At 37.5% G+C, this 27,831-nt stretch overlaps 1 protein-coding gene across 5 annotated transcripts in view; it reads left to right on the top strand.

Moving 5' to 3' along the window:
- Zfhx4 (zinc finger homeobox 4) overlaps window positions 1-27,831 on the top strand; it is a 194,477-nt gene that overhangs the window by 144,880 nt on the left and 21,766 nt on the right. For 4 of the 5 annotated variants that reach the window (XM_055603210.1, XM_055603213.1, XM_055603209.1 and 1 more), the window contains 2 exons: window positions 16,139-16,207; window positions 23,756-23,872. In XM_055603210.1, the coding sequence (XP_055459185.1) occupies window positions 16,139-16,207; window positions 23,756-23,872 (186 nt within the window). The remainder of the gene's footprint in view (window positions 1-16,138; window positions 16,208-23,755; window positions 23,873-27,831) is intronic. The other variant, XM_055603212.1, reaches the window with a different exon arrangement.

Genomic DNA, 27,831 nt, shown 5'->3' with positions numbered 1-27,831 from the left:
AGCTTTTGTTTCAAGCAAAAATGTTTTTGGACTTCAAAGAATTAAATGCAAACCACTCCCTTACTCACAAGGAGTCACAAGAAGAAACAAGTGGGGGGAGGGGCAAATGTATCTTGGTAACTTAATGGGAAATGTGACTATATGTGTGAGAGAGTTTAAAGAGGAGGGATGGCTGAGAAAGCTGTCATATTACTTTAAAGTACCAGTCCCTTTCTTTAGCCTATTTCAATAAGACTACACAATTCTGTACCTTTGGGAAGAATATATAACATTTTCATCTGTGGCATATATTTGGTAAATTAACTGGAATCAGAATTAGAAGAAATGACCAAATGATCCCTTTTTATTATACTCTATACTATTATTCAGTAATCATTGTTTATTGGAAAAACTATTTAATTGATAAAGATACTGCTTCTGGTACAGCACAGAGACTCGGGTAGAGACAGAAAAGTGTCAGCTGTCCTCAGGGAGATAAGAAGCTTCCAGGAGTATAGAATTAAGGCACTTTTCACACACACACAAACTGGTAAAATGATAGCAGTCTGAGAGGCTTTGAGTTCAGGACTCTATAGAGAAGCATTAAGGCTGTGGATTTCGGTGGCCGATAGAAATTCAACAACGTGAACAACAAATAGAAAAGAAAGACAGTATTATTTATGTCATAGTTTGTCTATATGTTCATTACATTATTTAATTTTTATGTCATGGTTTTAAAATTGAGAGGGGGTGATCATATGGCTCAGACTTAGTGATGAAAGAAAATTAGTAAGATTATATGTGAAGTAAGAAACTAATTAATTTAAAAAAAACATATAAGAGAGCAAACAGAATCAATCACTTTATCCCAAAAACATAGTTCAGGCTGTGGAAAACTGGAAAATTCAAACAGAGGGGTTCAAATTTTATAGCAGAGAAAAGAGTATATCCAAGTTTGGACAGTAGGATTGATTTCTGAGAAGGTTTTTTAGAAGGCTGGAATGGGCCGCCAAAGCAGCAGGACCAGCGTCAGGAAGGCTTGGAGGCAACGGACTCATTTAAGACCATTCAACACACAGAACTGAAAGACATGTAGTAAAGAGTGCTTTCGAACTAAACCCAGAGACTGAGCAGTGGCAGAGCAAAGGCTTCCACGGACAGTGGGACATATATTGACGGTAGAAAATATCTCCAGTTACATGGGTCTACCTGTGAGGACCCTTTTATTTATACTAATTTTAAGAACCACTGGAAGAGGTAGAAATAACGTGACCATGAAGGTTTTTCCAACAAGAATTTACTCTCTTATTTTTAATGACATGTAGAGCTTACATGTACTCAAGCCTACATATGTCACTGGTGATGAATAAATATTGAGGATTCATGTTATGGAATATGGAGCAACATGTCATTTTTGCCATCTTGCTAAGGATCCATCAAATACACAAACCATTCCATTACACTTCCACCATAGACCCACCAGAGTGCCTTCTCTGTAGTCACAAACGGAGATAGAGTGACCCAACTTGTAAGCACTGTGCAGCTCTTTCAGAGGCATCATGGGAGAAGTGGAGGAACAGAGATCAAACAAATAATTCATTCTACCATATTGCATTTGCCCTCATCCTCTAGCATTCTAGTTTTGTACTATTAGTATTTCTTGACAGCCCACAGTGTATCTTCAAAAGCACACAGAGTTCAGCACATTTGTGACCCTTGCAAGCAATTTGAGGTCTACTTTCCACCTCCTGGAAACAGAGTTCTAGAATATTCCTTAAAACAAAGTTGTCTAGAAGGGCCAGAGTAAGAGGAGAGAAACATCTGGAAAAGTTACAGAAACATTTTCTATATGAAAAGTGTGATTTAATCCCATGTACCTTATTTTATTTCATTAAATACATTTTCTGCCATCCCATTCCTAATTATCTTGTTATTAATTATCTTGTTATTAAACATTCCCAAAGGTAAGTCTATATTGACTCAAATCATTTACTACATTATAAATGTTTTTATTTACAGTTTCTACAAGTGATATAGCAAAGAAAATATTATTTTGAAACTTTGGAGTCTTTTTTTGTCTTTTGTTTTGGTTTCATTTTTTTTTATCATGTATCTCCTTATTTTCTGAAACACAATTTTTATTTTCTTGATAACTCCATTTCTGAAATTTTCTTTAGGTTTTTCTTCTTGCTTTTGAATTCTGGTCATAAATTAATTGGGCAAACTTACTGTAGCCCTATTCTCCCTCACATTTGTAGTTATAAGTTTCAGATTTACAACATTTTTATCTTTTGAAAAATTACATTTGCTTAGTCATAAGATATTTATGGAGATTTCAGCATAGACATCACCCCTCCTCCTCCTTTTCCCCTCTCCCTTTCTTCAACAATCTTCTCCTTTCCCCTCTCCCTCCCTCCCTTCTCCTGCCCTTTGTTTTCCCACTTCCATTCTTCCTCAGGCCTTTTCACTGTTCCCTGTTTATCTAGGGAAACTGTACATGTCCTATTCCTCTGCAGACAGTGAGGAGGATGCATTTACAACAGAAAACTGAAAATGAGAAATATGGTGATAAAGCTGATGAAAATTGGTAAGGTTTTTAAAAATAGTTTATCTGGAAGCCTGGAAGTTCTCCTTAGTGAGAACAATAAAGCACTTCTTTAGGCCAAGATAAATTTTTCTAATGCCCAGTGTGTATGATGTACAGTACTTCACCATATGCTCTGCCTCAGGCCTTATTCTCTCGACAATCTGCAACCTTATTTCAAAGGTTGACATGGTGTTTATAAAACAATCTCTCCTCTCTTCTGCTCTTTCTGTCTTTCCTCTCTATGTGCACATATACCTTCTCTCACTCTTATCTACATGATACATTTACTCTTTTTATTAATAAATTTATTTTATTTAATCACTTTATATCCGGAATGTACTCCCTCTTCTCCTCCCAGTCCCACCATTCTACCTTCTTCCCCTCCCCCCTTCTCCTCAGAAAGGAACCCCTTCCCTGTACCAACCAACCCTGGCACATCAAGTTGCATCAGGACTAAACATATCCTCTTCCAATGAGGCCAAACAAGGGAGCAACAGCCTGAAGGAAGTAATAAAAAAAAGCAGGCAACAGAGTCCATGTCAGAGACAGACCCTGCTCCACTTGCTAGGGAACCCACATGAAGACCAAGGTGCCTATCAGTTACATGTATGTCAGGGGCATAGGTCCTATCCATGCATGTTCTTTGATTGGTGCTCCAGTCTCTGTAAACCATATGGGCCTAGGTTAGTTGACTCTGTTGGTATTCTTGTGGAGTTCTTGTCCCGTGTGGGTCCTTCTATCCTTCCCCCTACACTTCCACAAGACTCCCTGAGCTCTGCCTAATGTTTGGCTGTGATTCTCAGCATCTATTTTTATCAGCTGATAGGTAAAGCCTCTCAGAGGACAGTTATGCTCAGCTCCTGTCTTAAAGCATACCAAAGTATCATTAATAGTGTCAGGTTTTGGTCTCTTCTTTGGGCTGGACCTCAGGTTGGGCCAGTCATTTGTTGGACGTTCCCTCAAACTCTGCTCCATCTTTATCCCTCCACACCTTGTAGGCAGGGTAAATTTGGGGCGAAAGGTTTTTGTAAATGGATTTGTTTCCGCCTTCCTCCACTGGATGTCCTGCCTGACTAGGAGTTGGCCTCTTCAGTTTCCATGTCCCCCACAGCGAGGAGTCTCAGCTAGAGTCACCCCATATTCTCCTAGGAGCCTACCTTGTTGCTTGTCTCAGAGCTGATACATTTTCTTGAATATGTAAATAGAACATTGTAACCCCAAACATTCCAAACTATGATTCTAAGCTGTCGCTCTTCTTCCTAATCACTCCACCTCTGTTCTTCTACAAGCTAATAAGGAGAATATCCATCCTTATTTCCTAAGCCACAGCCATTAGTATTTATCATTGATTCCTCTCTTTCGCTCTCTGCCCTCATCAAATCACTGAGAAGTTCTATCTACTTCTCCTTAATAAGATTCAGAAGCTCCTTCCTGCACTGTCTGTGCTTATCATCATCAGTGCTCTTATTTTTAATTTGTTTTGAGAATTTCATATATGTACATCATTTCTCCCTCTTCTTCCCCCAACATCTCCATTTTTTTTCACCCTACTCTCAAACACACACACACACACACACACACACACACACACACACACACACATCCAAACCTCACACACACACACACACATCCAAACCTCACACACACACACAATGTTAATTTGGCGTTGCTCATACATGTTTAATGCTGATCTCTTAGAATTAGATGATATATCAAGGGGATTATCCCTGGAAAAGTTTGATTCTCCCTCTTTCAGCAACCAATAATTCCCATAGTTCTTCATCTAGGTTGGAGCTTGTGAGACTTCTCCATTCACATTATAATGGCAACTGTTGTCATTTTCCAGATGGTTGAGATGTCCTGGTGAGGCTTCACTAGATAGAGATGGAATCATCTCAGGGCAGACATCCTCACTTGGTCCCCTGGCTCTTACAGCCTTTCCACCTCCTCTTCTGTGATGTTTCCTGAGTCTTAGGTATAGTGTTATCAGCTGGGGCTGGGCACCCCACAGTTGTTCTCACAGTTTGACCAGCTGTGGCTTTGTATTGTGGTCTCTGTGAACTGCAAACAGAAGCTCCCTTGATGAGGGGTGAGAGCTATACTTACCTGTAATTTTGTATTTGTCACCTAAGCTTCTGGAAGAGTTCTTCTCTCTTGGCCAATGGTTTGCCACATCCTTCTGGGTCCTGTGCTTATCTCGTTGTTCAAATGTTAACCCTTTGTTGTTATCTGATACACTGTATTTATTCTTCTTCAGCTTTGTCATTTATTCACCTAAATTATTTGTTAGTGTTTCTAAATAACTTTAACTCGGACTTCTCTTCCAAAATGTTTTTCTGTCCACTTAAATTAATTAAACCTCTCCATTTATACCCTATGCATGCACCCAAGAAATGTCTTTGCATCCCTATTCTCCCTAGTAAAATCAGTCTTTATCCTTTCTCCATAATCTCTTCTGGAAATCAGGATTGTAAAAATAGGAGATATTCTAGTGTTATTTATTTATAAAAGAATTTCTGCCTATATCTTTCACTTCCAAATAACACCCCAAAGATGAAAATATGATTGCAGCAACCTTGTTTAAAAATCTCATTTCCCCAAGGTTCAGGAACCCCTTGCCAACATATATACTCAGACAAGAGGGAAATAAATTGGCTGTTTTTCAGAAACAGTTTCTTTTCCTACTGCTAACATAGTTGAAAGAAAGCAATGTGCCAAGTCTCATCCATCTGCTTGCTCACTAATGAATGAATGATGGAGTGATTTATTAAATAAATATTTCATGGATATTCCCAAGTGTTGACTCAAAAATTCAGAGCATGTCCCAATATTGCATTTTTCACTCTTGGCTCCAGTGAAGTCTCTTTTTATCATCTTCCTCATAAGCCATAGTACTTTTCACTCTCCAGATTGATCTTTCTGCTGTGCAAATGCTGTGTGTGCAAACCTCACCATATTACGACAAATAGTCTATCATTACTGATATGGTGATACGTAAGAAGTTCTAAGTTATGAAAAATATATGATCAAGGACGCTTTTCTGGATCATATGTTAATAGAAAATGACTTTTAACAATTTGCATTGCAGAAAAATGAGATTGCTGTAGTCCATCTGAAGATTTTTTTTTTTCATGGCTCTATGTAAGTTACAAGATAGGAAAACACTAGGTACTAGGGAATTCTGTTTATCTGCTTAAGCTTTAAGTAGCTAGAAAAGACTATACATAGATTTTATTTGTTTTCCTTGATTACCATGAAACGGTAAAAACAGTAACTTTATTTCATTTTTAAAAAGGCAATGCATGGCATCAAGAGAGGAAATAGTCTTATTCCCATCTTAAAGATGAGAAAAGGGGTTTCACAAACACACACACACACACACACACACACACAAAGACTACTTTCATTATGAAATGTAAAATATGCTTAAGGTCTCAAAAAATCCGTGTAGTTTAAAATATCAGTGCATAGTCTTGCCAATAATTGCTATTTCCAAAATAGTCAATAAGTAGTAATAGCCAGGTGTGTTGGCTGGGACTCATCATTAATTCTATCACTTGGGTGACAGAACCAAGGAGATTTCTGTGAGTTTATGGCCAGGCTGGTCTACATAGTAAATTTCAGACCTGGCAGGTATACAAAATAAAACCCTTTCTCAAATTAACAAACAAATGATCAAAAGAGTAATAGTGGCATTTGAAAGAAAGGCTTACAGCACCAAAATATATAAGCAAATAAAATATGACAAGTAATTATAACCCAAAAAGCCTTAGCACCATATTCATGAAAGTTGTAAACTTATTTGTTGATTGGTTTATTTATTTAGTTTCTTGTATTCTGAAGGCTAGATCAAAGGTAGAGGAAGACCATGGTGAGATAACCACCATTTCTTCATTATTTCAGTACTCCTCAACTTTACTCACCACTTCTACCTTTGAACTTTAGAAAACCTCAGTGATTAATTTTGTTGTCTGACAGTTTCATCATGCCAGGAATGTATTCCAACTACTGTTTCCCCCAATGCTTGCTAAGCCCCTTCTTTTCCGTACCCATCCTCTCTTCCAGTCCAATCTCTTTTCCAGGTTTATGACTTTTGGTTTAGTTTTGTGACTAGTGTAGCTGAACCAGAGCCGTCTGTGTACCACTGGATTGGAGGTGTTCTGCTTGCTCATCAGTGAGCACACAGCCGAAGGAAATGATTAATGTCAATGAATTCATAAATAGCAAATACTTCAGCAGAGAGAGATCAGACCCCTAAGTCTCTCCTCAACCTATGTCTGTTAAGGGCCTATCCTTATGCAGACCTAGTACAGGCATCCAGAACTTCTCAGAGTCCACGTTTGCCATTTCTGTACTATGGCAAGCTGTTATTTCGCAGCTCTTCTTCGTCTTCTCGCTTTTGCATTCTTTCCTTCCTCTCTTCCACAATGTTCCATGAATCTTTGCGAGTATTGTAGAGATCAAAAATGTCTTGTTTAGAGCTGAGCATTCATCTACCACTTATTCCCAGGGATTTTCATAGAGATGCATTGGCACATTCTCCATCGTACACTTGAAGAAGGGATTCCTCTAGCTACAACTTAGAGAAGTGTTTGGTGTAAATAAACAGAATTCAGCTTGACACTATTTCAATTTAGCTAAACAATAACATTCAGTTCCCAGCTGGGCCTGTGATCTCCCCTGCCATAGGTTTTTGAGCAGATTTATAGCACTAGACACGATTCTTGAATGTCAATGAGGATAACTAATTTGGTCAGTGTCAAATAGCAAGAAAACAACGAGGCTGGGATTTACATCCAAGGGTATTTTGTTCTTAGATTCACAGGATTTTCTCTCAGCACAAACATATTCATAGGAATAGTCAATATTTTCTTAATGAAATACTTGTCTGATCATCCCAAGCTTCTTGGAGCCAGGCTGCTTTAACAGACATAGACAGTTTTATGTCATTGGCACCTGACCTTTGCTTGTCCAGATGTTTAAAGCAAATAAAATTAATTTGAGGGAAGTAAAAAGTGACCATCATTTCAACCCCGGGGGCACGTCCTCTGACTCGCCACAGCAAGAGTGCATGATATCTTCAGGGGTGCTTGTTCCAAAGAAGAATGCTCTAAAATCCCATTGAATATGACTGAAATAAAATCTCAGGGAGATAAAATTCTGGGAGGCAGAAAACAGATTTAAAAAGTTGTGCAAGCGGGTCTGGAGAACTTGCTCAATGGTTATGTGTACTGCTGTTGCATAGACCTAGGTTCTCTTCGCAGCCTCAACATTGAGTGGCTCACAACTGCCTATTACTCGAGCTCCAGGGAGATCTGTTGGCCCTGGCCTCAGTGGCCACTCCGTCAACAATAATAAAAATAACTCTACGTTTATATTCATTTGTGAGCAGTGCAGACTCAGGATGAAGCACCTATCATTACAAAAAGCTTTGAGGATGAAAAGGGTAAGAGACATTATCAAAGCTTCTAAGTGTAGATAAATGTCTGAGCTGATGAAATGACACTTTCCTCAGGGTCAGTGGCACCTTTATAAGGAACCTTCTGAGGCATTTCAAAAGATAGTGATATTTTGAATTAAAAAAATAAGAAAAAAACAAGATGAATATTTGTTTTTCTCTTGCTTAAGTCATTTCAGAAGGTTTTTGATCTAGTATGTAGGTGTTGAGAAAACTTAGTGACTAGACCAGTTAATCAATGCTTTTATGAATCAAAGCTTAACTATGAAAAAAAAACATGAATGGATTCTCAGGATATTAAGCTAAGTGAAATAAACCAATCACAAAAAGCATAAATATTGTCTGAGTCTAATTCTATGAGATATCAAACAAGTAGGATTTGTAGGACCACATAGAGAGCTTTTGATAGTAATGACATGGGAGGAAGGAAGACTGAGTTGCCACTAGCCATAGGTCATGAAATCCTAGTTAAGCAATCTGAGTGTATTGTAGAGATATATTATATAACATTGTGTCTTACATATATGAAAATACAAGTGGGTAAATCTACTCAGGAGCACTCTCAGAATAATAAAGTCATAGTGAAAGAGTTGAACTAATAGCTCATTGCTCAACATAAGCAAAGACCCTTACTGGGCACATCAAGTTTCAGTTTTTGGATATGAAATATTCTCTGTTGATGAGCAATCCTCAAAGGCAGCAAAAGGAGCTGTGGAATAGAAAGACTGTATAACATAGACATCTCAATGAATGCCACAGAGCTCGGAATCGAAGTAACAGGGTAACTGTGTGAGAGACAGAAGCAAAACATGACGTTTAAATTGTGATCATGGGCATTTGATCTTCTAATTTCTAATCAATCAACAGTGAAACGGAATCTCACATGGAAAAAAATATTAGGTACTAGTAAACTTATCAAAAAAATGCTTCAGTTAGAGCACTTTATAATATGACATTAAAGGCACGTCTGAGTAATTAAAAAAAAACTAATTGATATCAAGAACTTAGTAAATTTCTTTGGAGCCCATTATGCTGAGGTCCGAGATGATTCAGGAGGTGAAAAATGGAGATTGTGTATTCCTGGTTAAGGAATACCTGGGAGACACTGCTCCTTTACAATACGAAATTCTTTCTGGTTAAAATAAAAGATGGCAAAGAAAAAAGCTTTAGTTTTTTTTTTTTTCGGAGAAAACAATCAAAACCAACAACAACAAAAAACAAATCCAAGCTCATTCAGGTAATTGGCATAACACTGTCCAGCATTCCTCAGTGTGTCCTTATCTAGAAGAAACTATGCAGGCAAAACACCCTGTAGGTCAGCAAAGATGGGGTTGCTTAGTTACTCAGACCCCTGTGGTGACATGCTGAGTTGCTTGGCTTTTTAGAAGAGCACTCTGGGTGTGTGGAAGGAAGCATGGAGAAGACACTTGAAACAGTTTTTTCCACAGTAAACTTTCTCCACCTGAGCTCATTTGCAATGCCCCAGCAAGCTCCGAGATCTGTTTCAAAATGTAAATGACCATGATAGTAATAAAATATCATGTATCTTCTAACTACTAATCTTGTTATGATGAATTTGCTTTGAAGGAGCTTGCGCTGTCTTTTGGAAGGAAAAAAAAAAATGAGTTCTTAAGCTTCTTGTCTGAGGACTCCTTAGGGGCGGCCTGGGGACACACTGTCAAGGGGATGGGAGGTAGGAGAGAGCTGTAGAATCAGACTGACTCCTCCAAACCCCTCTCTCTCTGCAGTTCTGTGCCATTGGAAAAAATGACTTAAACTGTCTGAGCTTTGATGTCTCATCCCTTTCCTAAAAGCAGCAATGCTTCTGTGACCGATTACTGTGAGGATTGGGTAGGAAATTCGTGTTACATGCCTGGCAACTCACTGATTTCCAGCAAACGCTAACCTATCTTCTGGAAACCGGAGATCTGCTAGTGTCTTCTCTTGTATTCAGTGTGTGGTGAGTCTCGAGGCTCCGATAGAGGCCAGAGAGCCTCCCAAATTAAAATGGGAGGAAACGGGGTGATTAAAGAGGCTAATGGAGTGAAGGTTGTTTAAAACTTGTGCTGTTGTAGAATTGTTTTATTTCCGTAAATAAAAGTGAGCTTTTCTTCCTGTATATAGCAGCAGGTTTTTTGAAGTGTCAGTGAAGACTACAGAATAAATATTCTTCTACTACGTTAAAACAGTTGTTTTAATGTTTGTTTTCTGGCATATGTCTTTTTAAATGCTAAGCATTTTTGCTAAAAACAGTGATATATATTACTGAAATTAGTGTGGGGCTGAGAGGTGCAGATTTTGTAGGCAGAGTTGATATATGCAGTGGTATGTTCCATAGGCCTCTAGCATATGCCCAAATGTGACTAGCGTGAAAATATGAGCACGTAATTACATGTATACATATTTGTGTGTTCTCTGTGCATATGTAGTATACTGTACCCACTCTTGTCCATAGCTATGATATACTATATAATTTATAATGAAACACAGCAAGAGATTAAAAACCATGATTTACTGTCGATTCAGTCAGCTCAACATGAAATCCTTCATTTCCCTTTAAAGTCATGAACTTTAACTTTTTTTTTTTTTGCTTAAATAAAAGTAGACTCTTGTGACTCAGTCTTCCCATTGACAGTTTAATGCACGAACACATGAAAATGACTGCAAGCACAACCTCTCTTTTCTTCGTCCTGTTCCACCCATCTCTCCACCCTCCCTTCAAATCCCTTCCCACATCCATGCCTTGCTGTTCTGTTTTGTGATCCACTGACTAAATCAGGGCCATCTATGAGAACAAGAGTCTTAGAGAAAAAGCTATCATGTCTTATCACACTCAGCCATCACTGATTCTTAACATTCTCAGGAGCCAGGCATCTTCTGCATTCGTGGCTATTCACTGAAAAGAGAAGTATCTATTAGTAAGACTAAGGCTTTTTTGCCTTGTCTTATTGCATTGTGTTTTGTCTTGTTTGGTTATTGTTTCTTGTAGGCCTGCTCTTTTCTTTTCTTTTTTATTATACTTTATTTACTTTGTATTCCCACCCTAGTTCCCTCCCTCCTCCCCTCCCAATTCCTCCCTTTTTCTTAAGGGAAACAGAAAGGGAGTGGATCAGGCAGAGAGAGGAAGTCGGAAGGGCTCAGAGGAGAGGACGAAGGGAAACCTGTGGTCTGGAAGTATTGTATGAAAGAAAAATCTATTTTCAATGAAAAAGAAAGAAAAAGAAAATACGAGAACATTCCCCAAGCATGAAATTTGTATCTGTTTCGATTACAGTTTTTTGAGTTGTCCCCATAAGGGGAAAGGAATCTTTCAGAAATTGGTGATTCAGTGCCTCGCTAGAACAAGTTTTTGTTGTTGTCATTTTCGTTTGTTGTTTTAATGGAAAGAAAAGGTAAATGAGAATCCTAAGATGAACAGGTTTATGGAGGATATGTCTGCAAAGAAAGGAGAGAGAACTAGTAGATGGGTGAGGCAAGGGTTGAGCAGAAGAAAACAGGCTGAAGTGAACAGTAAAAGTAACTGCAGAACGGAAAGAAAAGTTATCCTGAGGATATTTAAAGCATCAGGTAGTGTACCGTTGTGCTTAAGGAAACTGTCTCTGAGATGAAACCCTTCAAATGGCAGCTCCATCACTTGCCGACTGTGACAGAATGTGAATAAGCAGCCACAGCCGGTACATGGCATCAAGCAAACACTTCATGAAGTCTTTTTGCAGATGATGTTGATTTCCATGATCAATATCCTATTCCACAGAAAATGCTTCTGATTGTGCCCACATTGTGTTAATAAAAATAGAGTAATTGGGTTCCATTTTCAAATACGTGATCATGACCAAATTGACAGGATAGAACCGGATTTTAGATAACCCAAGTCAATGGTACTATTTTTAGATAGCATTGAAAAGGTCATATACTAAGAGAAGCACAAATTAGTAACCTAATTAAATTACTCACAAAGTGACAGATCCAGTTAGCAGCAGTCAGGTTGTTATTACACAGCAATTATTAAAGTGAAATATTGCAAGATGTTACATATCATTACTAGATTCTAAACATTTCATTTAACACCGGCAGAAAAGTACAGATTAATCAGTTTGTTGATAAGTTAAAAGCTTCCTCATTAAAATATTTATATCACATGGAGGAAGCAGAACACCATCACTGAGGCTCTAACAGTGACTCTAGGATACACCAAACTATATTCCCTTAGAACATATATGTAGAAGTGGCTTACACTGCAGCAGTTTCCATGTTCCAGGATTGAATTTATGAGATTATTATTCTTTATTTTAAGAGTTTATATTTCCAAGTAAAAGAAATATAGCATGGCACAAACCATTTGCTTCCCTTTTGTAATGAAGAAGCATACATCTTTATGAAATATTGGGATTTTCAAAGGATGAGGGAATATCATGTCTTTCTGCTTCTTATTGAATGGCAGTAAGCCTAGGGAAATCTTTATGGGCTTCCAAATACTGTACTACTAAAACTGGATCATTTAGCTACTTTTCAATGTCTAGACTAGACAGACCAGGGTCTTAATCCAGGCTCTATGAGGTCCTAATTTCATGAGCTAGGGAAAGTTTCCGATTTGTTTAATTCCCCTTACGGTGGTTTATGAAGTCAGGAGTAGCAGTTACTCCCATGGTTTTATTGTGAGAGTCACATGCTCGCTTCTTCGCACATAGCATACATCCTGCTTGGCAGGCATAGATATAATGATTGTCGTCATTTGATTTTTATCAATCTTTAAGGTATCAGCCATTTGGGGAAATGAATTACGATATCATTAATGACTAATCTGAATGAATTTATATGGTAGAGTGAAGTGTGTCTTTCAGGGTAAGTAATTGTTCATTTATTGTATTTGATTTTTGCTAGAAAAGAAAAGGTTTATTTATATTTATATACATTTATATATGTGCATCTATGTACATATACACACAGGCGTGTGCACACACATGCAAACACATGGATAGCACGGACCGTTTTTTAGGGTGGATATAATTAACAATCTTTGGACATAATGAGCCTACTCTGATTTGGGATGTAGCTGTTGCAGATGAATGCAGGTTTCATAGGTCAATTTGCTATATCCTTACATAAGATATGTGAGGATACTGAGGAAATGTGTGTCGATCTTATAAAAATTCATCGCCATTCTCTGTAACCAGTGCCAAAACAAGTGTAAGGTAATCCTGTAGAGAGAACTTGCTGTTGGCTTTGAAAGAAGGATAGGAGAGTAAAAGTAGTAGAACAAAACTGGCATTTAAATCCACAGGAGCAAAGCTGACCAAGGCTTAAAGCCATTGAGCCAAAAGGAAGAAGGAGCGCATGCTGAGTGACAGGTTGGATGTTCGTCAAGGCTGGAAACTATTTGAAAGTCACTCCAGGATTTATGAGCAAGGATAGAGGATAAATTCTTTCTTTCAAGATTAATTCAAGACACACTTATAAGAAAAATATTTCCCTGTACATTTGGAGGAAGTTTTGTGAATTTATTATGATTGTGCTATTTTAAAATAGGTTACCACCAAAGGGCAAAGGTTTTGAAAAAGCAGGCAAAAAGACAATTAGCGAATATAATAATATTGCCTGGGTGTTTATTTCTACTTTCAAGGTTCACTCTTTGTTTAATTACAGCCTTCAGAATCATCAGAGGTGCTATTCCTCAGATATGCTTCTCTTTGGAAGAATAAAAGTTGAGGGAAAACCTTTTTAAACATCTTAACAGAATCGATTCTTTCTGATTTTGAAGTCTACATCTATTTGCCCTTTGCTGATCAAGTATTTTTCCTTTAGAATTACCCGCTATATCGTGACAGCTTTGGGGTAAATTAAGACCTAGAGGAACACAGTTTCCCTGAGATCCCATGCCTAGAAAATCGTGGAACTCTGAATTTCTTACTCAATATTTTATATCATTAACTGATACCCACTGAGGGCTGGAGAGATGGCTCAGTGATTAAGAGCACTGTCTGCTCTCCTGAAGGTCTTGAGGTCAATTTCCAGCAACTGCATGGTGGCTCACAACCATCTATACTGAGATCTGGTGTTCTCTTCTGGTTTGCAAGTGTACATGCAGATAGAGTACTCATATACATAAAGTAAATAAATCGTTTTAAAATGATACCCTTTGAAATGTTAGTGAAGTATCAGATTAGATCAGGGAGTTTAAAGTATATGGGATGTTGTAGAGAAGAACACTGTTGTAGATAGATCAGACAGGACAGGAAAAAAAAGACATAAGTCAGGAAAAATTTTAAAAAAAAGAACAGGAGATACAAAATGAATAAAGTGTAACTAATAAAAGTTTTTAAAAAAACAGGAGATAATGATTCAGGATGGAGAAAGAATAAAATATTGAAAGCAATTTCTAAAGTCTAGTGTTCTTTATTTAAAAGTTGTCTGGACTTGGAGAGGGGCCTGGGAGGAAATGAGGAAAGGAGGGTGGCATTGGGAAGGAATAAGGGAAGGTGCTACAGCTGGAATACAGAGTAAACAAACTGTAATTAATATAAAAAAACTAAAAATTAAAAAAAGAAATAAAATAAACCTCAAAACAAAAAAAAACAGTTGTCTTGAATATTATATTTTCATCATATTCTTTCCCTTCTCTATTTCTTCTCAGATCTTCCCCCACCTCCCCTCCCTACTCACCCAACTTCATATTCTTTCCCTCTCACTTTCTCAAAAACAAAATAAAAACAGAAAACAAATTAAGCCAATAGAAAATACCCCTCCCAAAAGAACGGAAAAGTGCATTAAAAATATGGAGCCCTTTTTGTGTTCACCAACTACTCCTGAGCATGGGGTCTAGCCCTGGACTGTGGTTGATATGCTCAGAAAAACTCTATGATTTATGTAACTGGTTTTCCTTTTCTAGCAGATATCAATGACAAGTAGCTTCTTGTTTTAGGGTGGGAATTGTGTCCACTTCTACTTCTCCTCACTGGATTTGTCTGGTTTGAATCTATACTAGTGTTGTGTGTGCTGCCGGTCTGGAACAGTTCATATGTGTATTAGTCCTGTCTTCCAGGCGTGTTTTCTTCTTGGAATTTAGTCCTCTTCTTCCACATAGATTCTTGAGCCTTAAATGGAAGTGGGGTGGGATGGGGTGTTGATGAAGATATCTCGTTTGGAACTAAGTGCTCCAAAGTTTCTCATTCTTTGCAGTTGTGAGTCTGTTTGTTAATTGCCATTTAATGCAAGAAAAGGCTTCTCTGATGAGGGTTGAGTGATACTCTGATATATGGTACGTCGTTAGAAGTTGTTTTATTGCTATGTTCCCTTATCACATAGTTGTAGTAGGTATTCTACAGGACCTAGGACCTATCTGGTATCAGGTCCCTGACCAATTTAGCAGTGTCAGTTGTGGTTTCCAGCTCATGGCATAGACCTTAAAACCAATTTAAAATGTGGGATTGATTGCTCCCATAACATCTGTGCCACTGTTGTCCTGGCTTATCTTGTAGGTAGGTCTCTGCTGGGAGCCATAGGGCTTACATCTGGGAGATAGTTGTTATTGCTTTTATCCTCTGGTAGCATGCAACAAGTTTTCTGCGCTAGAAAGAGAAAAGAAGAATGTAGTTATAGGAACACAGTTATTCATGTTAAGGCTAAGGTTAACAAGCCAGCAGGCTCATCTCATGCCATTTCTACCCTGGAACCAAATAAAGATATAAATTTACTAACGATGGGCTCATTCTTCATCTTGCTCTTGAAGTGCCAAAGGCTTTCTTTGCTCTCTTCTATCAACTGTTATATGATGTGTTTTTTTTTTTCTTTTAGATGCTTTATAAGTAAGAGAATTCTCTTAATGGATCAAATATAGGCAGTCTTAGTCAACTAAGGTTAAAAATCTAAGTGACTTGTTCCTGCTTTCATGATTTCTATTCTGTTGTATTTGCCTTGTCATGCTAATCAACAGGATTTAAAGATCAGCCCATTCTTTCCTTGTCCAATTTCTCCAAACTCTGTTTACTAGAATGTGAAGGTGTGCTAAAGACTCTTGTATGTGTTACTTATTTCCTATGGCAGTCATACATGAGGTTCTTGTAATATTAGTTATGTTCTAGAATTTGAAATTGCCATGACACTGATGTCTTTTACAGAAACTGCCTCTTTGGGAGCCAGGACTGGCGAGGATGAACTTACGGAGCAGCAGTTGAGGGCAGCCTCAGGTATTTACATTTGCTCCTCTCATGTGCTAGCTCTCGTAGATAAGATGCATGTGTTATTCTCATCATTTATGGAACCAGTGTGCCACAGAGCTGCTCTGATCAGTTCTTTATACACGTAAGTCAGCAGCGTCGTTAAGCATAATCTATATTTAGGGACATTTAAGTGGACTTAATTTGTAGTACAATTTCAGTTTCTCAGCAAAGCTGAAAGGCGTGGGCTTTGTATGCCACTGTTATATCGTCTGTATATTATTATTACCATCCCACAGAATGAGTGAGGCATAAGGAGACCCTTCTATAGAAGAATATTTCTGTGTATGTAAGAATAAAAAAACGTTCAGAATCAGGTAACTGTGGTAAAGGTTAGGAAGTAGGTGATCTGTAGAGCACAGCTTCTTAACATAGCGTCTTCTGACAAATGGCATGAGCACAGCCTAAGATATTGTAAGAATGAAACATCTGAGTTGGCCACTTTAGATAACCAGTCGCTGTCTCCTCCCTGCAGAAGGTTTCTTCTCTCTCGCTCCACAGTCTTTAGTCACCAGAGTTCTTTGTTTGGTCACGGGCCACATGGATATTCCCCCTTCATGTTAGCATGCCTGTTTCCGCTCTGCTTGTTCAGGCCTTATTTAGCTCACCATATTGTTAAAGTATCATGAGTAGCTTGCCTGTCATTTCTGGATGTATGTCACAGTAGATTCCCTGGTCCTCTGACTCTGACATTCTTTCTATCCCCTCTTTGGTATTTCCTGAGCCTTAGGCACAGGAGTAAGGTTGTAGATATATCTATTGGGGATGGACACCCCAGGGTAGTTTTTTTTTTCCTGCATTTTGACCAGTTGTAGTTTTCTATGATGCTCTCCAGGTGATCATACAAGCAAAACTAAATGGAATCATTAGGTTCCATTTACATACTTATGCATATTATCTGTAACAATGAAAATGAAAGAAACAAAAAACAAAAAGAGGCCATGAATTTGAGAGGGAGCATGGCAGAAGATGGTTGGAGGGAGGAAAGGGGAAGGTGAATTGATATAATTATATTTTAATTAAAATATTTACACATAAAAAGTTAGCATATCAGGTGAAGAAATTTTTTACACTCAACTGAGAACAAACAAAGATGCAAAGTCTTGGGCCTCACTCGAGACCTACAAACCAAAACACTGGGTATGGAATCCAGCATATGACAGCAGGTGCTGATAGTTTCAGGAATCTTCCATCTGATCAACAGGTGAGGTAATTCTTTAGATGTAGTGGTGAGCTAAGTCCTGAATAATGAGAATGGGAAGCTATGGAAAGAGTCTGGGAAAACACTTCCACCTGCCTTTTTCTTTTCTTTCAGATACTTTATAACTAAGAGAATTCTCAAAATGGTTAGAAAGTGCCATTATCATCAAACACAGGTAGTCTCCGTCAAACAAAGGGTTAAATTCTCCATGACTTGTTCCTGCTTTCATGATTTCTATTCTGTTGTATTTGCCTTGTTGTACTAATCAACAGATTTAAATATTAACCCATTCTTTTCTTATCTAATTTCTGTAACAATGAAAAAAAATGGCCCCATTACCAGGAGGCTAACATGGAGGAAGATTAGTGAGTGAGGAAGACAGAGTATAGCATACAACCCAAAGAAGTCATAACCTAATCAATTGGGTCAGAGTGAAGCTGTGTTGGCTTGAGAGAAAGTAAAATGCAGAAGTTTAAGCAATTAACAAGATCGACTTTTTTTAGGATTTAGTATTCATTAAATATAAGTAGAAACAGAATTTGCTGTTGAATAGGATGTGAATGGCTGCATGAGAAAATAATATTTTCTGTGGTGGACGTTCTCACTGTGAACTGAGTTGGTGACAACAGAGAAATTGGAATAAGGTTTGCTAAGCAGAGATAGTGAGTCCTGCTCTGAGGCATTAAGTTCGATATGTGTTCTAGACATGTGTGTAAAGTGAGATTATTAAATGCCATAGGTTTTACTAAGACTTTCTAGAGAGACAACACAGAGAAGTTGGCTGGCAGCGTTCCGGTGTTTAGACGTTCTACAATAGTGGAGACTTCAACATAGGAGAATGAGGGGGAGCCTGCTGAGAGATACACTATAGCCCCCAATGGTGAAGTCCATGGGAGCTGTATTTTTGAGAAAAGGAAAATTAACCCTCCATCAACGAGAAGTGAGCTGTACTTTCACTAATGACTGTGAAAAGAGTGATTAGTGTGAACAGAGGCCGAACTTCTATTTCTAGGTACTTTTTTAAAAAAGATAGATATATAATAAATGTGACTCAGCAAAAAGAAAATTAACAGAAAGTGAGAACACATCACTAAAGCAAGGGTCCCTTTGAAATTTTATTGAGAATGGAAGAACTGGGTAACATCTTAACTTCTCCTTTTTTTTCCCCTCAATTTTTCCACTAAGTTAATTCAGTTTCTATCCAGCATGCCTTATTTTCTGCCATATTCTAGATACTATTCCATGTACTTTAGGCATATATGTTTGCTTAAATATTTACGCAGATATAAATATATTATATATTTTAATCTTTACTTTCATAAAATATTTACTTGTTAGTGTAAATAGATTATATATAGACAATTTTGACATGTGTTTATTTAATGTTTTTTTTAACATCAACAAACAGGAAGCCACAAATTTACCCAGAATCATTAATTCTAATCATTAAGTTCTAATCTCAGGAAACACTTATTGGAGAAGAAAACAGCGAATAATGTTAGTGATAATAGAACACTTATTTTTAAATACATAGTTTGTTTAAGAATCACTTTTAGCTGATTTTCCTGCAAGTTGAAACTGATACTCTCCAAGCTGGATGGAAAGGAAAAGGGGGAGTTATCCAGAGGGAAAAAGTTGTGCTCGGTTAGATAAAGACGTGAGAGGAGGCATACACCACTATGCGTGCAGCAGCCACCACAAACCATGCTACATGGGGTAAGCTGGGCCAGAACCATCAAGTGAACTGACCTTAGAGTTGCCAGGCTTCAGTCAAGGCTAGACCCGCCTAAAGTAGGAACCTTACATCTGGGTTCGACGATGTCTGTTTAAAACGTCTCCCAGATTATTCTGATACCTGGGACTCTGAGAAGACAGTTTTCAATAGGTTTATTAAAGATTATTTAAAGAACGATGAGTCTGGGACATGGATCAGGACAAGGTGTAGGGAAGGTGTTCTTGCTATACACAAAAGACTGAGATTTTTTCTCTCGGAGGTGATAGAGGCCACTGGCGATGGATGTTGATTAGGACAGTGAGATGTAGGTACATCGGGTAGAAATTTAGAATTGAGTGGGAAGAGACTGGAAAAGGAGGGCATAGAGGACTCAAGGAGTGAATCCTCATAGTTATGTGTCTGAAATGGAGATGTTTACTCTATAAAACTGAAGATGTTTTGAGTTACTCTCTGTCCTCTGCTTCTTCTTCACGGGTTCTTAACAGTATGCAATGAGTTCTCATTCATACGAAAGCTAAATTAGTTTATCTTGTACAAGCGAGTAGAGCAGTGATCACTAGATAGAAGGAGAAGTTAGATAATGCTCTCCTAAATACAATTAGGCAGGAAGATTAAGTTCTAATATTCTACCGCACAACAACATGACCATGACTTATACATTCGTTTATATGCAGGTTATATATAGTTTATAACATTTGATTATACTTTTATGGAGTAGTAGGACAGGAGTTCCCAACACACACAAAATTCTAAATACTCATGGAGACAGAGACTCTAACTGACCTGATTTTTATCACGTTACGTGCATAAACTATCTTATTATTCATAAGTACCACACTGTGTCCTATGGATATGTGTAATTGCTACATGCCAATTAAAAATGAAGCATGCAAGGCTAGTTCAACAGCTAAAGGTACTCACTGCTATTGCAGAAGACGCAGTGTGAGTTCCCAAGCCCATATAGCAGCTCACAACTATCTTCAGCTTTAGTTCTAGGAGATGCAATGCCCTGTTCTGAACTCTACATGCTTTTGCACGTATGTAGAACGTATGCATACACTCAAGCACACACACACACACACACACACACACACACACACACACTGAAATAAACTATGTGACTCATTTTTTAAACATTAAAAAACAAGCTATGCCTACGCCAACTGCTATGAAAACAAGTGCTTAGAAAAATGTATATTATTGATTGCCGAATCAGTTGATAGTAATTTTCTGCTTTTTATAATTTTATAAAATATTTTATAGTTTATATGAAAATATTCTAAGCTCAAAACCTTTTAAATATATTTGATGCGTGTGTGTGAATAAGCCTACGATTGCCATTTCTGGCACGTTGAAAATGCTGAGCAAAGTTAGTACTTCTGTAATAGCAGACTAAAGCATTTCATTCTTTATCTGGTCTCCTGAAACATTTAAAAATGAAAATCCCATTTCCTTTTCCTGACAATTGGGGAGCTCTAGAAGAAACTGACTCATATTTTAAGTTAAAGCACATATGTACCACCATGTTTAAGATATAAATAAATATTTTGTTTTCCATATTCTTTGATGCTAAAGGAGATTGAAAATACATATGCTGTAAATACAGTGGGACTGTGGAAAGCCATAACGTTCTTTATTACCACTGCATGTAATGCAACAGGACCCCAGTCGAAATGAAAACTGCTTCAGCATGTTTGTTTTGGAATTTTATATTGCGTATTTATTCTCCTCAGCTCTCTTAATACAGTAACATGTTGTGCCTAACTTTCCTGGAAGGCTTTTTATGTTTTATGACATTTTATAATTGAGGAAATTTGGTATCTAAACTAGAATGTAGTCTCTCCTTCTCGCCCAAAATCCTCACCTACCGGTTTGCTAGAGAAAGTGGTTTCTTCACATTACTTTTGACTCGAAAGCCTATTTATATAATGAATGTCAAATTTATTTCTAAAACTCTTTTTGAGAATGAAAGTGACCTTTTCTTCTGACTTATATGGAATTTTATGGTGTGGAGAAATTACCTTCTGATTATTTTTTGCATGATTAAAAATTTGCAAAGTTCTCATGGCTCCAAAGAGCCCTACCTGTAATAAACAGCTTTCGCCTTCAAAACCACAAAACGGGTCTGAATTGCTTGAGCATTAGAGCTAATTGCCTGCCTACTTCAAAGAAAGAACTAAAAAGAAAGGGGGAGGGGAGTGGAACCTCACAGAAGCAGGGGCAGGGCAGGCGAATCCGCCACTCAGAGTGCGGCTTGGAGAAGCCAGGCAAAGTTATGGCCTCAGAACTGCTGTTTGCCATTAAGTTGATGGGGAGCGTCTATCCCACAATCTTTCCCTGCTGAGGACACAGAGTCTTTGTTCACATTCAGATTTCTCAAACTGTTGCTGGGGTCAGGCCGAGGTCAGACACCACAGTGATGTATAGAAGAACGTGTCTGGGAATTTCTCTCACACTTGAAACACATACCAGAAAATGAAGAAGAGGACCTTGCAAAAATCTGTTTGATGAGACCCAGATTATACTGTAGCCTGTCTTTTAGTGCCTTCATATATTTTTTTTTTCCTGACACACAATGTTTTATTAATAGGAGTAGCGATAGCCCTTACAATTTTTTGTCCCCTGGAGATAAGGCCGCTCAGTAGCACTCTGACACTTCATTTTCTAGCCCTGGGGGGGAAGGCCTAGTAAATCTACTCAAAGAGATCTTGCATCCTTCCTCAGGATGAGTTGAAAAGTAATTGTCACGAGACAGGCACTGGATATCATGTCACATGCCTATGTGGAGTTGGCAGGGACACAGTGTAATCTGGTCATGATCTCTGTCCTCTAGTTCTTGAAGCCCTCTCAGCCAGCATACCCACAGCCTAACCTGCTGTTGTGAGGACAGACAGATGGGGAGGTGTATATAAGATCACTGATTATCATCAATAGGTAAAAAGCAATATAGCACTACAAAGCACTGAGAGTATCTTCTTAAAGTGGAATTTCCATGCATCTCTGCCCAAAGGGGCACCTTCCTAGATGCTTAGATTACCTTAGCAAGGCTCTCCCCTCTGTTGTGTGCAAAGTGTGAAACTGGAATAAATGCATTCATATTATCATATCTTGGAAGACTCTCAATTGAACCCAGCCATATTAGATGTCCTATTTTTTCCTTTTTGCTTACACAGTTGCAGAGCATGGCTGAAAACTGAACCACTAAATAGATTTTTTTTTTTTTTTGTGCTCAGCTGCTACATATGACAGTGGATATTTCATTCTGCTGCCAGAATGTTATTAATAAAACATGGGGTGTGGAGAGGGGCCACGATTTTCCCTTTCAATCACTATAGCATTTGCAATGAAAATTTTATTCAGTGTGTAATTTTCAGTGAATGCTTGACACTTGAAATGTCCGTAGTAGCATTTTGTATGGTTATTGAAGGGTTAATTGTATCATGTTCTCTGCATAAAAGCTCTGCTTATCAAAAGCAAATAGAAGAGTGTATGCAAATGTGTTCTGATGACCTTTTGCCTTTCCAGGGTTAATTTATATGGTCATTAAAGATTTTATGAAATTGTTCAGCCTGGTGCTTCAAATCTCATTTTACCTTCTTCTCCTAATTTATGTAATTTCTACCTGAACTGGGGAATATGGCTTTTATTTTTGTGCTGCAATGAAAACAGCATGCCATGCTGTGGGGAGTTGTGAGCCTGGTTATCTGGCATTACTCAGATTGCTAAAAATTCATTAAAATGTGACATCAGCACACTGAGAGACAAATGATCGCAGGATGAAAGAGAACAGTGGGCCTTTCACGGATTAGTGCCACACAGCCCCAGCATCGAGGCTAACTGCGTAAACAGATTAATCCACCAGCAGTGCCATAGCTGAGATTTACAGAATAATTAAGTAGGTTTGAGTTACTATGAGGATTTCCATGTAATCTAGCTGGTGTGATCCTGTGAATGAGGTGTGGGTAGTACAGTTGTCTGACAAGTATCTCGTTATGTCAAAGCCCTCGGTAGCTTTTCTTTGCCAACACATCCCAGTGGAATTGAAGTTTGGGTGCCTCGTCTAACTAAATCTTAAGGAATCCATACAAGATGTGAAGTCTGAGAGCAAGAAGAATACCTGTCCTTTATCTAAACCATTGCCCCTACATTACATCACTGAGAATTTCTTCTGTGTCTGCTTTGCTCTAACGCCCTGGCCCCAGGTCGATGAAGCAGGGTGCCTGCCGCTGTAAAGTTCTACTACTGAAATGACAGTTGCCCTCCACCCTTTTTTTTTTTGTTTTTTGTTTTTGTTTTTGTTTTTGTTTTTTTTTCAGGTTAAACTATAGTAAAAATGATCTTGTTCCTTTTAATACTGTGAAAATACTCTCAGACGGTAAAGATGAAAATTTGCACTAGGCTGGCCTCAGTTTGTCCTACAGTAGACTTCTGCCTCAATACATAAAAATTTTAGTAGGAAAATGTGTTGACAACTCATAGATAAAATTCAGAGATAACCTGCTCAATAAAGTTCATCCAGTTTGTATTAGTGTACATTTTTCTGGGCTCATCAATTCTTCTCACTCATCTGCTTTCCTAACAGAAGAACAAAGTGAAGAGTCAGGAGGAGCTCTGAAACCTACCACAGAGACTGAGGATGATGAGAAGGAAACACACGAGAGAGACAATGGTGAAGGCAAAAACTCTAATAAAGACACTGGTAAGATGCCAGACTCTTCTCCTTTTTCATTTTCCTACACCCACCCATTTCACAAAGCCAACCTTCCCTTCACTGCAGCCCCCATGAAGCTCATTAAATGCTTTTATTCATTTTAAACTGTCTGAACATTCCCACTACTATTCATTGTGTGTGCATTTTGCATGTGATTTCTATCAGTAGCCTCCCATTGACCTATTTTTAATCATAACCATCTGACAGAATAGATGTGGATAAGTTGAAGAATATTACAGGATGACTAGTGAGATTATTTTTTAATCAAATCAGTTTGTGTGCTTGTAATTTTTAAGCGCCTTTCATTAATCTTAGCTATACTTGTGATTCCTCTGATGGCATATTAATTTTTCATAAGCTCAGGATTAGATATCACTTGAATTTTATCATTCAATCATATGCACCCTCCCACACCATGTAACCCCCAAAATAAATGCTACTCCTCTCTCCCTTTCTTTCTCTCTCTTCTTTCTCCTTGCACTCAGGAATTTGCCCTTTTTAAGGGCATCTATTTGAGGCATTTCAAACAAAATCCAGTGGAAAAGTTTACAGATGATTCGCCCTAAGGAGGAGGAAATATCATTGAAAAGGGATTAGGTGCTGGGTAATTTTGATCTTCTGGAATAGATAAATCCCAGCAATGAAAGCTACTGTCTTTGAAAACAAACCTTCATGTCATGACATTTACTTGTGCACAAACAAACCCTAGGCCAGCGTCTGGTGTGGATACCTTCGGCTTTTTCTGTGTTTGATTTGGCAAATATATGGCTTCATCCATGCTTTGTATGTATGAGATGGAAATCTGTGGTCGCGATGAATATTACATTGGCCACTTTTGCTGCACACTATACCTAGTTTTATTATGTTGGACTCACTGAAGCAGAAGAAGTGCTGAAACGGGCTCAAGCCTGTTAGTCTCAGGTAGTCATCTATCTTTCCCTTGAACTCCAGTGACAGCCACATATAAAGAGCCTGGTATTCAGTAGAAGCATACTGGATTACACAAAATTTATCATTTTTACACGTGAGTTTATTTAAATCTGAATTATACCGTATTTGTATCATGCCTAAATTTTGCATCCCCCTCACAATGTACCTGAAGGGTTCTTCCTTCCTCCCCCAAACCATTTAATGCTAAATTTCTTGCAGGAGTCCAGTGAGAAAAACATCATTGTTATTTGCTTCTAGGATGTAGTATCAAATATATGATTCTAATTTGATTTAAGCAAAATGGATCTAAGGTTGGTATTGAGCCTAAAACTGAACCTCCGAAAAGAAGCCACAGCAGCCTAGGAGTAGACTGGCTCCTGAGGCAGATGACATAGAATTTGAAATACCTAGTGTCAAGGATAGCCCCACAGAAATCTCATTAAAAAAAAAAAAGACTAAAAACAGCAAAGTAGCCAGGTTATGCCTTCTAAGATGGACCTCCCCAGGAGGAGTAGCTTGTCAGTTTGTAAATGACAGAATTCCTGTTACTTGGTGTTTGAAGCACTTGTACCACCACAGACTGCAAAGCATTTTCCTGTTGTTAATCAGAAGAACATAAAAAAACAGAAAGATATCACAGCAGGTTTCACTGAGTGCTCATAGATACAGAACATGAAGATATTAAATATCTGTTGTCTGGGACTTAGCCAGGGATGGATTGTGGGAGGTATTTTTTTTTTTAAATGGGTCTCATTTTACTGTTGAGCAACACACTAAAGATGCAGGAACTCTGTCTCCACAACACAGTTTACTGCTCTGCATTAAGTCATGGGCTCACTTGCTCCCTTGCTCCCTAATGGCCTGATGAGTTATTGTTCTTCTTTAAGTTTCTAATTGTACCATATATACAGGGTTGGGGTATATGGAAATACAGATCATTGCATAATGGCAGTTATTTAAAATAAATATTATCCCTGTAAAAAATGCATCCCAAGGTACACACACACAGAGTTGAAAATGAGCTCTAGCCAAGAGCCAACTAAAAGCAAATGTTGAGATGCAAATATTTAGCTTTGAACCCTTGCAGCCTTTAAGACAACTCTTGTTATTTAAAAGTAACACGAACTTTAAACAAAGTTCTGGGCTTTCTGAATTGATTCTTACCAGGTTGAAAATTTATTTCACGATTGTTGTTCTTTGTAAAAGTGTACCTAATTATTAGATAACAACTTATTTATATTCCTTTGTTCTTATATCAGCTATAATCGTCAAAGGAATAAGAGCGAACTTGCAAAGTAATTGCTATGTTAATATGGTAGATGGGAAAACAGATTGACCCCACTTTAACCTCTAACTTTTTCGGCAGGAAGGAATTAGCACATGTCTGGAGCAGCGTGCTGGTAAGCTGCCCTGCTCTGTTACTAACAGCAATCTGAAGGACTAGAGCTTTCAAAGTGAGACTTGGCAATACACACGCGGTATTTGCTGAATATTCATTCATAATAGAAAAGCTTCCTAATGCCTCATTTATATTGTCATTTAAATCTAGTGCCACTTTAGATTAATTATAATCCAAATTATAGCTCAGTGCAGTACGAGAATTAATATAGAGTTTATCCAGATTAATACATTTGCATTGAAAATGTAATATGTCTCTGCCATGGCTAAGGGAACCACTTTTTAATAAGGGAGTAAACATGAAGAAGGATGGAAATTAACCTTCATTATTGCAATTAAAATTATCCTTCAATTCCAGTCTCATTAGAAAGAATACTGTATTGGTAATTATAATTTAGAATTACTTGAGTTGAACAACATCTGTTACATCTGAGTTTTAAAGTATTCAAACTTTATCAAATATGGAGATTTGTAAGTAATAACTCAGCATTTTGATTTATTGTTTTTCAAGGTTCACTGTAACATGGGTGTTATTGGATTTTCCTGACTTGTTATGAATATAAAGCATTTTACAGCCTTCTGTATTTTAGGGATTGAGAATTAAGTAGGCGGCATCTGAATTGAAATGAATTATGTCATTTTTATATTAGCGATCTCTTGCAAGTTAAATAATCCTGTAACTGACAGATAATCATTGGCTCGTATATTTGGCAGTGCTTGTTTGTAATTAGACTTCATTTTTTAGTTAAAATTCATTAAAATTAGATTGTTTTTTTAGAATACTGTGGTATCCTTAATGATGCAAAATAAATTATGATATCATTTCAAATTTTTTTTCTGCTTCGGGGTAACAAACAGGGTTTATTTCAAATGAAGTTCCACATATAAACTGTGAGTAATCACAAAACTTAATGAAAAGCTTTCTGAAAGTTAATTGGCCTTATTTAATACAAGACATTTTTTTCTAGCATATCATCCTTCAGAAAAAAAGACCTTGGATTGGATTTCCTATAATTTACCAGGAGTGCTTTGGTATTAAACTTGATATAAATATAAATATAGAAGAATGTATAAAATGTTGCTTTTATCACCTATTTGAGTCACCTTGAAGACCTACCACATACTCAAGAATCTGATTTTCTTGTTACTGAGTCTTGAAATTCTTGTCTTCTTTTATTATCAAGTATCATTAAATTAATATAAATATAAAAAAGAAAATAGTATATCACTTACATGCACAGATTTGATTATGTCAAACATTTACACCAGCGAACAGGCGAGGTAAAATTGTTAATACCTTCAAACGATACTGTTTTCCATCCTTTGAAGAACCCTTTATATGTTCATGGAAATGAGTTCATGGCTGAATTTTTAATGGAGTTAGAAGTTTCTGAAAAGTTACTTTTACTTTTGATGTCTCAAGAGGCTTGCAAACAAGTTGTGGGGATTATTTTTCAACTTGTATGTGACAGTCATGGATAGTACAGGGAATTGTGTCAGTTTTTATTTGATCTTGTCCATTAAAGAATATAAGAGAATATGACATGGTATTACTCTCTTTAGGAAACATTATTACTCATTAATAGAAACTTTTAAAGAAAAGTCAATCAAGAGAAGAC

This window comes from Psammomys obesus, unplaced genomic scaffold, assembly GCF_907164565.1.
Source record: "Psammomys obesus unplaced genomic scaffold, mPsaObe1.curated_primary_1811, whole genome shotgun sequence".
In the NCBI taxonomy this organism is placed as follows: Eukaryota; Metazoa; Chordata; class Mammalia; order Rodentia; family Muridae; genus Psammomys; species Psammomys obesus.
The sequence above is the reverse complement of the archived record's forward strand: the minus strand, read 5'-3'. Positions and strand labels throughout refer to the sequence as shown.